This window comes from Vollenhovia emeryi, unplaced genomic scaffold, assembly GCF_000949405.1.
Source record: "Vollenhovia emeryi isolate VEMERY1.0 unplaced genomic scaffold, V.emery_V1.0 DF939150.1, whole genome shotgun sequence".
NCBI lineage: Eukaryota > Metazoa > Arthropoda > Insecta > Hymenoptera > Formicidae > Vollenhovia > Vollenhovia emeryi.
In genome coordinates this window covers 81,581-94,977 of record NW_011967216.1, presented here as the reverse complement: position 1 = coordinate 94,977, position 13,397 = coordinate 81,581, and the positions used below count along the sequence as shown (strand labels likewise).

The window sequence follows — 13,397 nt, the reverse complement described above, 5'->3', positions numbered from 1 at the left end:
TTTATTAGCTTTTATGCACAAAATAATGCCAGGATAAGTCGCGGACCGCATAGCAGAACATTTCCATACTTAAAACAGTCAGGTCAGAAATCTAATGAAAAAGATATTTGAAATTTGCGATTTTTTAATCGTGAGCAATTTAAAATTGGAGCTTTATAAAATTTAAAAATGGAGCTTTATAAAATTACGAAATTCTACACGATTATAGCACCACTGCGACACCGCGAGGAAGAGAAAGGGGGCGATCGTGCGAAGGAGAGGGGACGAACGGTGAATACAAAGAACGACGGAACGAAAGACGGAATGGGAGGCGCGTTTTTAACTAACGAACGGACCCACGTCCACAAATCCCTCCGGATTCGTCTCTTCGAACGCCTTTGTGATCGGCATTCCCCGTATCAGGGACACGGAGCACCGCCGATTGTCTCCTTTCTCGCGATCGAAGCGCGGCGAGATTTAAGCGCGATTAGAGACTCGATCGTGTGTCTTCTCTTCGAGCGTGACCTCGTGAAAATTTTCATTGACGAATGTTGAATTCGTTGATGAAACTGTTCGCTTTTCACGAGTCTACGCTGGAGATAAAGATTCATGATCGAGCCCTAGGTCGACCTGACGATGTTGTCTCCTTTACTTTCGCTTCAAGTTTTACGTAAAAATAATGTTTATCCGTATTTTTCAAAAGTTATTATTACTCGAGAGCTTCTTAATTACATGCGAAATATTAAAGTGTATTATTCCAGTATTATATCGTCGATTATATTATATATTCAAGAAATAATTACATTTAAACATCTTTATCGCGACAACTCCATTTCAAACTGATCGAAAACTATAAAAGAAAAGTTAATAATTTTGTTGTATGTATACACGCTTTTTAAAAATTAGATCTATCCTAGTTCTTTTTGCTTTCACGTTTGTCTGATCTCTCTCTGGGGGAAATAATTCGTATAGCAATCGAGAAATGAGGAATAAGTGTGTCCATTGGCTTTATTTAAAGATCAATCACCTTTTTCTTTAATCGATAAACCAAATGATATATTTAATGCGCATTTATATATATGTATAAACCAACATGGAAGGAAGGGAGGTTGTACAATGCAGTTAGGCGGGCATTTGGCTCGCTGTAAGCGAGATTATAGCGAGACTGTAGCACGCAACACATACGTTTGTACAAAAATTATAACTAATTAATATACTGTGTATGTGTGTATGTGTGTTTCTGTGTGTCTGTCTATACACCATGTAGAAGTGTGCTCAAGTAACTGCCAATTAACCGTCTAGCCTACCTGGACCAGAATTCTGAATTCACATTACCTAGTATTTGAAATTGAGAAGCTGATTAAAAGACGAAACAAGTATTCCTCCTTCATTTCTGTCACATACTACGCGAAGAACCTCGGGTCTACGCGAAACGAATTTCTTTAGAGATGAAAATCACTTTAATCCATGGAAGAACTGCCTTTTATCAACTTACCGCGCGAGTGCCTCAACTTGTCGCAATCTTTCGCGTTAATGCAAGTGTGTGAAATAATTTTCACCTGTCTAATGTTTTCCTATCCCTTCCTCTGCGTATGTTTCTTCATGTGCAACAGAATTTATTCATGTATAGCCAGGAAAAAATTCTCCATACATGACTATAATGAAATGTTTTCATATACGTTTTCTCTCTCTTGTAAAATCTCTGTTCATATATACACATAACAGAAATAATAAAACTAATTGAAAAATAACTTCTACGTTGTTTTATTTAAAAAAAGTAAGACTGCGATTACAGATTATACAATATTTTATATATAACCATATTTCATAGACGATTACATTTACGATTATATATGGGCAATTTTTGCATATTTCCACAGACTTCACTTCTTCTGCGAAATATGCGAAATTGTCTTAATTATTTTTAAATTCTTATTTCTCTTGCACGTACGAACAGAGATTATCCAGAGAAAGTAAATATATATCGACATATTTTATATTTATATGTGATAATACACACAATCATATTTATCACATACGATTATATTTTATAATTATATATGAAAAAATGTTCTCCAGGCATCATAAGGATGTAATTTATACCTAGTAAGAAACGTTATATAAACTATATTATACACAGTCTTATAGTTGGAACGCAATTAATTAAAAATAAATTCATGTAATAAATTATATCTAATTGTTATAATATTTGATAATATGTCGTTGTTTGATATTCTGTTAGAAATTCTCTTATAACATACATAATACTTGAAACAAATATATCAATTGTGGGACATTAAAATGGCGGAAACATTGTTATATGAACGCTGAGATGGCTAATAAAAGAGTAGAAAATATTTATTATCATGTAAATCGATGTTGCTCCCCAAATAGCAGGCATAACAAAGACAATGTACTGACGTTTATTTTCATTTACATTACGTCACTATACAGTCTTTTGACATTACTCTGCTACTTGTACTGTTAACATTAGTATAAAAAATCGAGTAAAATAACATAATGTGCTCCCGTTTCTGAAACATGATTTACGCATCTTTTAACACGGCCAATTGCTATTACGATATGCACTAATTCTTTTATTACAGGTTTATAACGTAAATTTTAAACAACTCAAATCTTTATCAATATAAATTGTAAGATAAAATTAATAGATATGATTTAATCGTATAATTGCGCATTGTTATATATTAAAGTATTGCAATTTGATATCTATGTGGTTATATAAATATCACATTGCAATATAAATTTACAATCTGCTGTAATAAATAATTTATTCACGCCAATGTCGATTAATGTTTAGTGCGATTTCCCTGTATAAACGGTAATTTATATATCTCTTTCTCTTTTTCTCGAAGACGATATATTGTGAAAAATATACCCTTATAGAGTCACCACTTGCTAATGGTGTATATACATACATATATGTATACACAGGATATTCTAAAAAAAAAATAAAACCTTTAATGATAGATTCTTTGACCAATGTAATCAATTAATTTTTCTCTAGGAACAATATCAAATTGCAAATTTATAATCAAAGCCATCAATACTTTTCAACTTGTAAGCAAAGACTTATTCCAGATTTACTCTGAAAAAGGCAAGTGAAAACAAACTACAGTCTTTACATACTTTCAAGTGGAACGTAATCTTAATTTATGGCTTAGCTATAAAAACGTATTAAGATAAAAAGTAGAAAGAGAAGAGTAAGTAATGACTTCTCATTCTTGTTAGAAAAAATTCTAAATTGGCCAAAGAATGCTATTAAAAGGATGGTTGGATATCCCGTATGTGTCTGTGTGCGTGTATGTGTGCATACATATATAATATATGTATGAGATATATGATATATATGTACACACACATATATATATATTCTATATAGAATTATAATACATCTACAGTAATTAACAAGACAAATCTCTAATTCTGCACTGGGCAGTCTTCATTTTTCATTAATTAATTCTAAGTATAATGATATACTTCGAAACTCTATATACGTTTTACCAGGTGTTCTTCCCTTATCTTTCGGAGCACGATTGGATTTGGTTATAAACAACAACTTCTCAGTAGAACTAAAAATATAATGTGTCACGCAAGAATGGTGTTATAATAATTATACATTTTATCATAAATCATGCGTTTTGCATTTTCAGTCATCAAGACTGGTACGTGGAGTGATCTTTCATTGCGAAAATGGGCATGTAAGTAACTTTTGCTGAAAATATTAATATAATATGTAACGTGTATTAATACATCTGTATAAGTATCCAAGTATCAAATTATCAATATATAAATCTGTTCGCACACACACAAAAAAAGACAGGTTTTCCAGCTTGAAGTATTAAGAGTGTTATGTAAAAGAGTCTTACTACGTTGTCACGAGGGACTCTTAGTTTAAATCTCTCCCATTTGCAGTCAGTCAGTTATTGCAAAGATAGATAAAAAACGTCGTCCATATAATATCTCACTTCTAAATACTATATGCCGTATATAGCACCTTATAAAAAGTTTCTTGCAAAATATTACATCCAGATCGCAGAACGTACCAGTAACACGCATTTTTTTTGGAAGACCATTTCGAGTGTCGGTCTCAAAAGTGTCCCCACAGCTACCACTTTGATTTAATACACATGTATACTTCCCAACTGCTTCGTCATATCCGGATGTGCCACACAGTAATGGTAAGTTATGTACGTTTCTATCTTGATTAGTACAGATAATAAATACAAAATGTTAATTGGCATACATTACTTATATTTCTGTACTAAACCATATTGCCTTGAAATTCTAAATACGATCTCGATAGCATCCCTCAGAGAACTCTCTGTTAAAAGAGAAAGCACTATCAGTGTTGCCTAAAAGAAATCATGCAGGATCCTATAAACTCATATCGGGATGCAGCCAAGGCTGTTGATTATTTTTCATTGTAACAATCTCCCTACGAATATGTCTCTAACATTCGGAGCTGCTTTATTTGGGCGATGGAACACATGATTATCTTTCTTTGCGCCTTGCTTTCGTACAAAGTCAACTATGAGTAGAAAATTTTCGATTTCTATCGTATTATCGATTTAACGAAGGACGGAAATGGAAAAGTATCAATTGGAATGTACATACGTTAACGGAAACCAGATTTTTAGAGAAGAGGGGTCGGATTTGAATTTACAAATGTGTTACAGATACAAAATGGCTTTATACAGAAGACACATGCGTTCTTTCCGAATTGTTTCCAACATGACCTGCACAAATCATAATTATACAAATATATCTGTATCCGTTAAAAAATTGTATTCCCTTTTTCCCTCCCCCTGCCACGTCAGTATTTCATGTTTCAATACTGGGTTGCCCTAATTCATTATATAGAATAGAGCGACACGTATTATATCATCACTCGTTTCTAATATTGTCAACTGTAAAAAGAAAAAAGAATAATAAGAAAGAATATAACTCTATAACTACTCCAAAAGGAAGTAGAAAAAGATCGTACCACTATAAATGCAATACCACAACTGCGTTCGGAAACCTGTTGAAATACTCAATATGTTTCCATGCAAATGTAAATAAATTTCCTCTCCTAATAAAGAAACAAACCAAAAAAAAAACTGATCGAAAGCAAAGCATAAATCACACAAGAATACACTTCGGATATGCGATCTACGCAATATGAAACGGAATATTTTCATCGGTTTAAAGCAACGTAATATGTCATTTGTCCGTTTTCTGGAATAGAAGATTCTGTTCTTCCTCGCAACGAAGATATAGATTTATATATCGGTAAATATTCCCGTCTTTAAGAATCTTAGAATTTGAGATACTCGAGTCTCAACGCGTTTCGTACCAGTTTATCCCGGTCGTGAATTGTAATTCACTCGTGTCTAATTATGTACGTTGCACTAAGTTTATTTATTTCATGTATCAAAGCCTGCATTCCTATGGCAACTTTAGTCGAATAGAAAAGTGCAAACGAAGGCAGTGACGATTATGAGTTCAGGCCTTGGCGTTTCTCTTCTTCGAGCATTGCGTCGAGCTCATCTGTAAGATTGGCAAGCATATTCCCAATGTCATTCAAAACATCCGCCGGTTCACCACCGTTGGAATGATGATTGACTAAGTGACCGCCGATGCTGTTAGGACCACCCGCCATATATTCTTGCGCTCGACTGGCCCTTTGTTTTATCGTGCCGGCATTCTCGTTGGCAAACGGCAATGAATCTGATTCCGTACTGGAACTTGACTGTAAACATAAAACAAATGTAATATATATTACACTGATTCAGTTTTATAATGTGCAACTCAAATGATTTGATTTAAAAAGAAATAGGTGCGTGTAACAATGCTTCTTAGTAAGAGTCTCGATAAAGAATTTTTCAGATAAAATCAATCGTTTACATAATGTCTGTATTAATAATATGCTTCGATCAAATGTATTATTTTGTAATATAATCATATAACATATTTTCCTTCCGTAAATCAGAAAAATCTAATTATAAAAAAGAAAGCCGCAACGTTAACTCTTCTCGCGTTAACATTTCTAATCACAGATTATTTCCTATAATAGGATACATTATATCCTATCGTAAAAAAACAAACGGATACATTAAAAACTCTTGAAACATACTTTAAAACTAGCGTCTGATCCGTTACGATGCTGTAGAGCGAGAGTTGCGATTAGCTCGTGCTCTTCGTTAATATTAACGCTGACACTACCCCACGAACGTGACATGGAAGAAGACGGTCGATTTAGTTGCGGCGGTGTGGAAGGTACCGGCGTAGGCGCCGGCGGCGGCGGCGGTGGATGATGAAGCAAATGATGATGCTGATGGTGTTGATGAATGTGATGATCGTCGCATGAAGCGGTTGGCACTGGCCCGCTACAGTCTATCACGACGTCACCGACCGCCGAACCACTGACGCCGATTACGGAAGAACTAGACGTGTCTCTAGAGCTTTGTCGTCTCGGAGGTGACGGAGGACATCGCTTTGGAAGATGGGGACTACTCTCGAGCCCGTATGTTAATTGATACTTGTTATCCAAGTCTCTCGGCAAGGACTTGTATTGTCCCGGCGTCGCAGTGACCTAAAATTACGTGTATCACAAACTGAAGCTGTGCCCGAAGCAAGTTACGTCGCTCGTTTTTGTCTCAATCGTACAACTGTACGTACCTTAGCTACGGGTCGCGGGCGAACGAGGCAATGTCTCGGCCGTGGGAGAGTGCCGCCGCCACCACCACCACCAGCATCTACAACGGAAGCATCATTCGTGGGTGTAAGATCGCCGTCCTCGAAACTGCGCGGACGCCACTCGAGGGGTTGTGGATGCGACATTGGTGCCGGAGACGGAGGATAGCCAAGAGGCGCGTCCTCTAGACTCTCCAAAGATTTTCCCCGAGAGCTTGTACGGCCCACTGTATTGTAGTCGGTTGGAAACGCGGCGTACATACTTTTCCAAGCAACACCAGAAGTGGTATCGCTGCCACCCCTCTGAAAAGATCTAAGTACAGGCGAGGAACAATCCTCATCGGGCGACGGTAAATCGGGTCCACCTCGTTGAATAACAACGTCCTGAAAATTACGCGATAATCTTTTATTCCGCAACATATTCACGACGACACGATATTGATCAAGATAATTGGGAGACTGCGTCTTCTCTTAATGAATTTGACACATTCGTGAAAATCATAGTGGGAATATAATTTACCTGCGTATGCCCAGGATGTGGTGGCAGGCGCGCAAGGTCGAGTGGCTGTATACGCTTGCCGGCGCGAATATCCTTAACTCTCTTAATTGCTAACAATAATTTTTTCTGATGCCCTAACCGTACGATACCGATGTCTTCAAGGTCCTCCCAAGTGAGAGTTGTCACGTCCTCGACGGATCGCATACCCTGTTGATGAAGCGCGCCAAGATATTCCTCGAGCCTGAGAAGCCTGAGCCATTCTTCCAGCGATCCGGGTACGTGTTCCGGCAATCCGTCTCCTATATTCAAATTGTCTATTTCCGCCTTCAGTCGTTTCCTATGATTAGGTTTCTTGATACCTGTAATATAACGTGTAAGATTATTTACTTGTTTAAATATCCCATACATCTACGAATATCTGTAATGTCCATCTCTACCAATGCAGTTTAACTTTTATCTCGGTCTAATTTACTTTCCATCTTTTTTTCAACTCTTAGAACTAGAAAAAGGTACAAAGAAAGTTGAAGCACAAATGAAACAAATGCATTTAACGCTTAAATAAGATTCGCTATGGCGATATGCACCTATTGCCGTGAGATCCTCCGGTGTCATACGTGTTATAGTAGCAAGATCGTAGCCTGCGGAAGCGAACAAGGGGAAGTATTCCTCAAATTGGAGCTCGGTTAACCAAGCGTGAACGACGTCGAGATCTGCCGGTCGGTCAGGATGACTCCCGAGGGAACTGATGGAGCATCTAGGAGATGAGGCAAGAGCACCGGGCCCTCTAGGTCCCAAGTGATATCCAGACGCTCTTCCAGAATCCAACGACGCTGTAGAATGCCTAGAACCGGAACCTGATCCGGAGCTCCCGGGACTGTCTCTGCCAGGACTCTGGGTCATATCGATACCTAAGAGATATCGAAACATTCACGTTTTACAACCTTAGTGGCGAAACACTTTCGATAGTGGCGTCTTGTCGCTTGAAAGCGACGTCCCTTGCGCTCTTCGCGTTAAGGAATTAGCCTAATAAATACGACGTCGTATAATTCGCACCTTGATCTTCGGCGTGGGCATACTTGCCGATCACCGGCGGAAAGGCGAAGCCCGAATGGGTAAAAATAGGTCCCGGACTCTTTCCAGATGGCATCCCGTAGGAACCATCGTCCGCTGTGCCCCCGGGGCCGCTTCCGGAGAGGAAGCAGCTATCCTCGCTGCTAGCATATCCAGCCGAGCCAAAAGAGGAACCGGAGTGTCGAAACACGTCTGGTACAGCTGGTGGTGCTACTTTCTTCGCCTGAGTCACGGCTTTGGACGGCCGGCTCATACCGCCAACTGTAACATGTAACAGAAGGAAGGTTTTAAGTCAATCAAATACCAACATCGTATACTATTCGTTTACCACGGACACCTTCAAATCAGATTATAGTTATAATGGTGGTCTCGTATTGTTTCCTCAAAATTCTGCGAGAGAGAAAGACGTGTGCGATCTTATTTTGCGCTGATGCCGAAATGTAAGTGTCGAAATTTAGCAAGTAGAAGCTCTAGCAACCAGGGTAAATCACCGAGCGAGACTCGAATTAAACGGGGAAAAAAATTTTAACGCTTGACAAGATTAAGAATATTGCATTAATGCAATCGATTCGCTGGTTCGATCAATAAGGTTGATCTTAAAGTTTTTATGGACATTGAATTCTGACGAGTAAACACAATTGAAAAAAAAATTGTAAAAAGTATTTCTGAGATTTTCCGCGTAACAAGGTGTCGTTTAAAAACCGACTAGATGCATGGTATCTTTTTGTAATAATTCGTCGATACGGAGGCATATCGAAATCGTCAAGTCGAAAAGGGTAGAAAATGTGAGCCCGAAAATCAAACATTTTATGTGCAATCGTTTAAAATTAACATGTTAAAGTTGTATTGAAGTTTAAACGGTTACAAATCAAATTCTCGAACCTTAGGTACTTCGTGCGAGGATAAAGTGTACTGATAATTCCGGTAAAATAAAAGCTAAAGGAAATAAAGACCTCCGATTTATAGAACGGTATCCATTCAGCTTTCGTTCTCAATGATACACACATTAGGATATTGAGCGCGCGTCAGTTTTCATCGCTTCTACGAACGTCGCACATGGCTCACAATGCACTTCCTATGTAAAAGCTCTGACAGCCAGAGCAAATCACCGAGCAACACTCGAATTAAACGGGGAAAAAATTTTTTAACGCTTGATAAAATGAAGAATAATGCATTGATGCTTCGATTCAACGGTTCAATCAATAAGGTTGATCTTACAGCTTCGCTTCGCACTTGTTTCTGCAGCTATCGAGTTTTCTCGCATACGGTCGTGGTCAGAAAGGTTGTTCGACGTTTTGCAATAAGTTTACGGAATATTCGTATGTACACAGTCGAAAAATTTGTGTTAAATTTAACAGATATCACATGTCCCAAACGGTGCACACAAATTTTTGTGTTAATTTAACATAATGTGGATATGTTAAATGGTCACACTAATACTCTGTTGATATTTTAAGACAAAATAAATGCAAATCTCGAAATAATTTGAAATAAATTTTCTGTAAAGTTCACACATTTTTAGTGACAAAATAAATTTTAACGTTTTACAGATGTAATAAGTTAAATGACGGTACGAAATCACTCTCACTTATGTTATGTAGAAAAAATCAACATTTTATTCTGTAAATTTTAACAGATAAATCCTTGTTGCCAATAATATAGAACATATGTATTGTGTAAGATAAAAAAATAAGTGCACATTGTGTTATTTTAACATTTCTTTTTTACATTTGAGGTCAATCAGCACAAGAGCAATATGTTAAATTAACACATGAATGTATTAAACATTTAACACACAAATTTTTTAACATTTTTTTAAACAAGAAAACACAAATTTTCCAACTGCGTATCATTGCATAGATATTCGTACACGTCATTCCTTTGCTCTAATAATGTGTCACTGCACATATCCGTGAGCGAAAGCTATAATCTCTCGCACGATGGGCCGCATCTCCGAAATTTATCGTACAACGTCGGACAACCTTTCTGACCACGACTGTACACCGACGGTTCTCGATAGTTTCGACCATTTTGATGCAGTTCAGCTATAGTTCCGGCCGTTAAATATTGTTAAACGATGTTAAAAATAAAATACAATAATTAACTTACTTCGCAACAACACACTTTTACTAAAAAAAAATAATAATGAAACTAATTTGTGGTACATCTCCAAATGTGTCCCGCTTGAAAGTATTTCAATATCGAATTGGCACAGCGGTGTGTTCAAGGATTTTCCAGTGAACGCCATGTAACAGTTACATAACATCAATATTATAATTGTCTACCCAACAACGTAATATGGCATGCGTGTTCTATTTAAAGGAAAGTCCCCTATTATGGGACAGGCACCTAATACGAGATAGCGAGGTTTCCGCAAAACTAATAAACACCACCGGTTGATTCCGCCATGAATCTTTTGCCCTTGGAGCAAAGTCTGTTAGCTCGTGTAATCGTGGTGAAAAAAAGATTTCCGATCGAGATTGGACGTTGAAAACTCGCTGTCTCATATTAGAATCACACAATAGAGGCCTTTCCTCTGCACTGTTGAGGGGGAAATTGTAATATCGACGTTATGTAAACTGTTGCCTGGTGTTCGCTGGGCTTGCTTTCCGCCGAAAATCAAATTTCTCGTTTGACTTGATGACCGAGCGGGTGAAAAATTCGTGTGTTGCGGTTCCGCCGCTGTCTCGCATAATACACGCAACGTCCGCGCACTTACGGTGCAAGAGATTTTTCCAACTGCCATAAATGGCTCTAATGCACTTGTTCAGGGGCGTACTGCTCAGCATCGCCGTGGTCTCGCGCGCGTACAGATTGCCCTCGGAGCAGCTTCTAAACAGGCCGTGATTGGCGCCGCCGGAGCTGCCCACCGGCATTTCGCGCGAGTACAGATTCGCCATTAGATTTTCCGGAATCCCATGCGACAGCCAGACCTCTACGGCGGGGTCGCGAAAGCTCTTGTACGTGGACGACAACTTTCTCGAGGACTTCTGCAGAAATCGTTTGCCAGGCGGCAAGGGCGGGGGCCCCAGGCAGTTCGTTACGGCGGTGATCGCCATTTGCGTATTGAAATTCGTCTCGAAATTCCGTTTCGCGAACGTGTGGTTCTTAATTTTTTTTTCTTTCAAAATTCCGACGCGCGCGATTGTCACGCGAATTGGATCGGAATTTAATCGCCACCTTTTATATATTTCTGTAGTTGCACCTAGCGATACCTGATAACTGAGTGAATATATCGATTCAATACATTCATACAATCGAAGAAAGTCATTTCACAAATGTTATCGAAGTACAGATCGTTTTCCAACGGTGTTAAGGAGATTGTAAGGTGAAATGTTGGAAGTTGCATAAAATTGAAAATCTAGAAATTGATTACAAATGTTCCAGAAGACTGGAGAAAAGTTGAAGACATTTGTATATTGGCATCGCTTATATAATAAAAGAGCCTGTGCTTCGAATTTTGTGCCACTCTCAACGTTTCCGACTACTTTTTACAGCTTAATATGGTAAGCCTGCACTTTCTTCGAAATATGGAACGTTCACAATTAAACATTCGTTCCGTGTAACGTTATAATCACTGTTCACGCTTTTTAAATCATTGTGCTGCTGGTTTTTGTTTCATAGAGTAATTGGGGAGAAAATTATCTAAATCCCACCGTTCTGATCTGCAGTTCGAATTTAATAATCTTAGCTCAATAAACAATAAAAATATATAATTTCCTGGCGTAACTCACAAATACACAATCGCGATTTATCTCCGCCACGAGACAGCAAAAGCCAAACCAAATGTAACAAACGTTTCTCGACACTTCACGCAACAAGTTGCTGTCGTTTTGCTTCAAAATCACCATAGGATATTTTTTATTGTGTTATGAAGCAATTCGTTTGGCTTAATCATTCCGACTTGTCCGATATTATTAGAACCACTGTGTGAATCGAGTCTCCACTCGATTTATTAACGGACTCGTGCAGAAGATTCAACGAAAATACTTATTTAGGCAACGCTTGGCAATTTAATCCCGCGCGTAAAACCGATTGTTCAAACGATACGGTAGAAACGCCAATTGGTTCGGTTCACTTTTTCGTTTCAAATTCACCATAGGACATTTTTCATTATGTTACGACGCAATTCGTTTGGTTTAATTACTCCGACTCGTCCGATTATTAGAACCACTGTGTGAATCGCGTCCTCCACTCGATTTATTAACGGACTCGTGCAGACGATTGAACGAAGGTACTTATTTAGGCAACACTTTGAAATTTAATCCCGCACATGAAACCGATTGTTCCAACGATATGGCAGAAACAGCAATTGGTCCGATCACTTTTCGGATGGGAAACGGCAGTCCCGTTCCGAGGGGCGCGAAAATCAGTTCGGCCTATAAAAGTTTGCGAGAACGCGCAAGCGTGTCCATCGAATTCGCACTCGTCAACGGTCTTGTAAAGGAAAAGCACCGCGACAGTTCCAAATACAACTGTTGGAAAGTGCGGCTTAGATAAGCGCAGGCGCACGTACGGATCGGTGAAACGGCACATTGATGGTGACAAACGCGAATGGAGATCGAAGGTGGGTGAACGGGTTCCGGGGCCCCGGCGTGGGCCGCGTGGGTTCTGCTAGGATACGAGTGGGTAGCGCGAGAAGCCGCGGCCCGTGAATCAACGCGAAAAATGGAAATATTGTAGGAACACATTGAATGAGGACAGTAGGAAGGACCGAGCTACCTGACGTGACGTGACGCGACGTGACGGGAAGGGGGAGAAAAAACCGAAGAGAGACCTCGTTGATCACTCGATAGAGTTTTGTGCAAGAACGACACCGCGGGTTCGCGAGCACGCTGCAAGTAGGGCGCCTTTTTCCCCCCCATTAACCGGAACAATTAATTTTTTTTCTGAAATACGCTCAGCAGCAGCAATGTTCCGAAAGCGAGAAAGCGTAATGCAAGAGTAAAATGTGCTTACTAACATATTTATGATGTATTTTATGTTTATTCTATTTCTCGTTAGTGAGAAACATATCCGATCAAGTATAATCGGGTAGTCCAATTAATAACAAACGGATATACACATAATTTAATCGGAACAATTAACCATCGGAAACGCTATTTAATTGCTAGAGATGTGACATTTGATGTTATTTTTTGGCGTTTCG

At 38.7% G+C, this 13,397-nt stretch overlaps 1 protein-coding gene across 4 annotated transcripts in view; it reads right to left on the bottom strand.

Annotated features, from left to right (window-relative positions):
* Positions 1-2,312: 2,312 nt before the first annotated feature.
* LOC105565593 (caskin-1) overlaps positions 2,313-13,397 on the bottom strand; it is a 33,344-nt gene continuing 22,259 nt past the window's right edge. For 2 of the 4 annotated variants that reach the window (XM_012018912.1, XM_012018911.1), the window contains exons 2-7: positions 8,231-8,509; positions 7,762-8,085; positions 7,199-7,536; positions 6,664-7,062; positions 6,119-6,577; positions 2,313-5,734 (exon numbers count right to left, since the gene is read on the bottom strand). In XM_012018912.1, coding sequence (XP_011874302.1) covers positions 5,480-5,734; positions 6,119-6,577; positions 6,664-7,062; positions 7,199-7,536; positions 7,762-8,085; positions 8,231-8,501 — 2,046 coding nt within the window. In that variant the 5' untranslated portion in view covers positions 8,502-8,509 and the 3' untranslated portion in view covers positions 2,313-5,479. Of the gene's footprint in view, positions 5,735-6,118; positions 6,578-6,663; positions 7,063-7,198; positions 7,537-7,761; positions 8,086-8,230; positions 8,510-10,967; positions 11,308-13,397 lie in introns of those variants that run through there. The other 2 variants (XM_012018909.1, XM_012018910.1) reach the window with 2 other exon arrangements.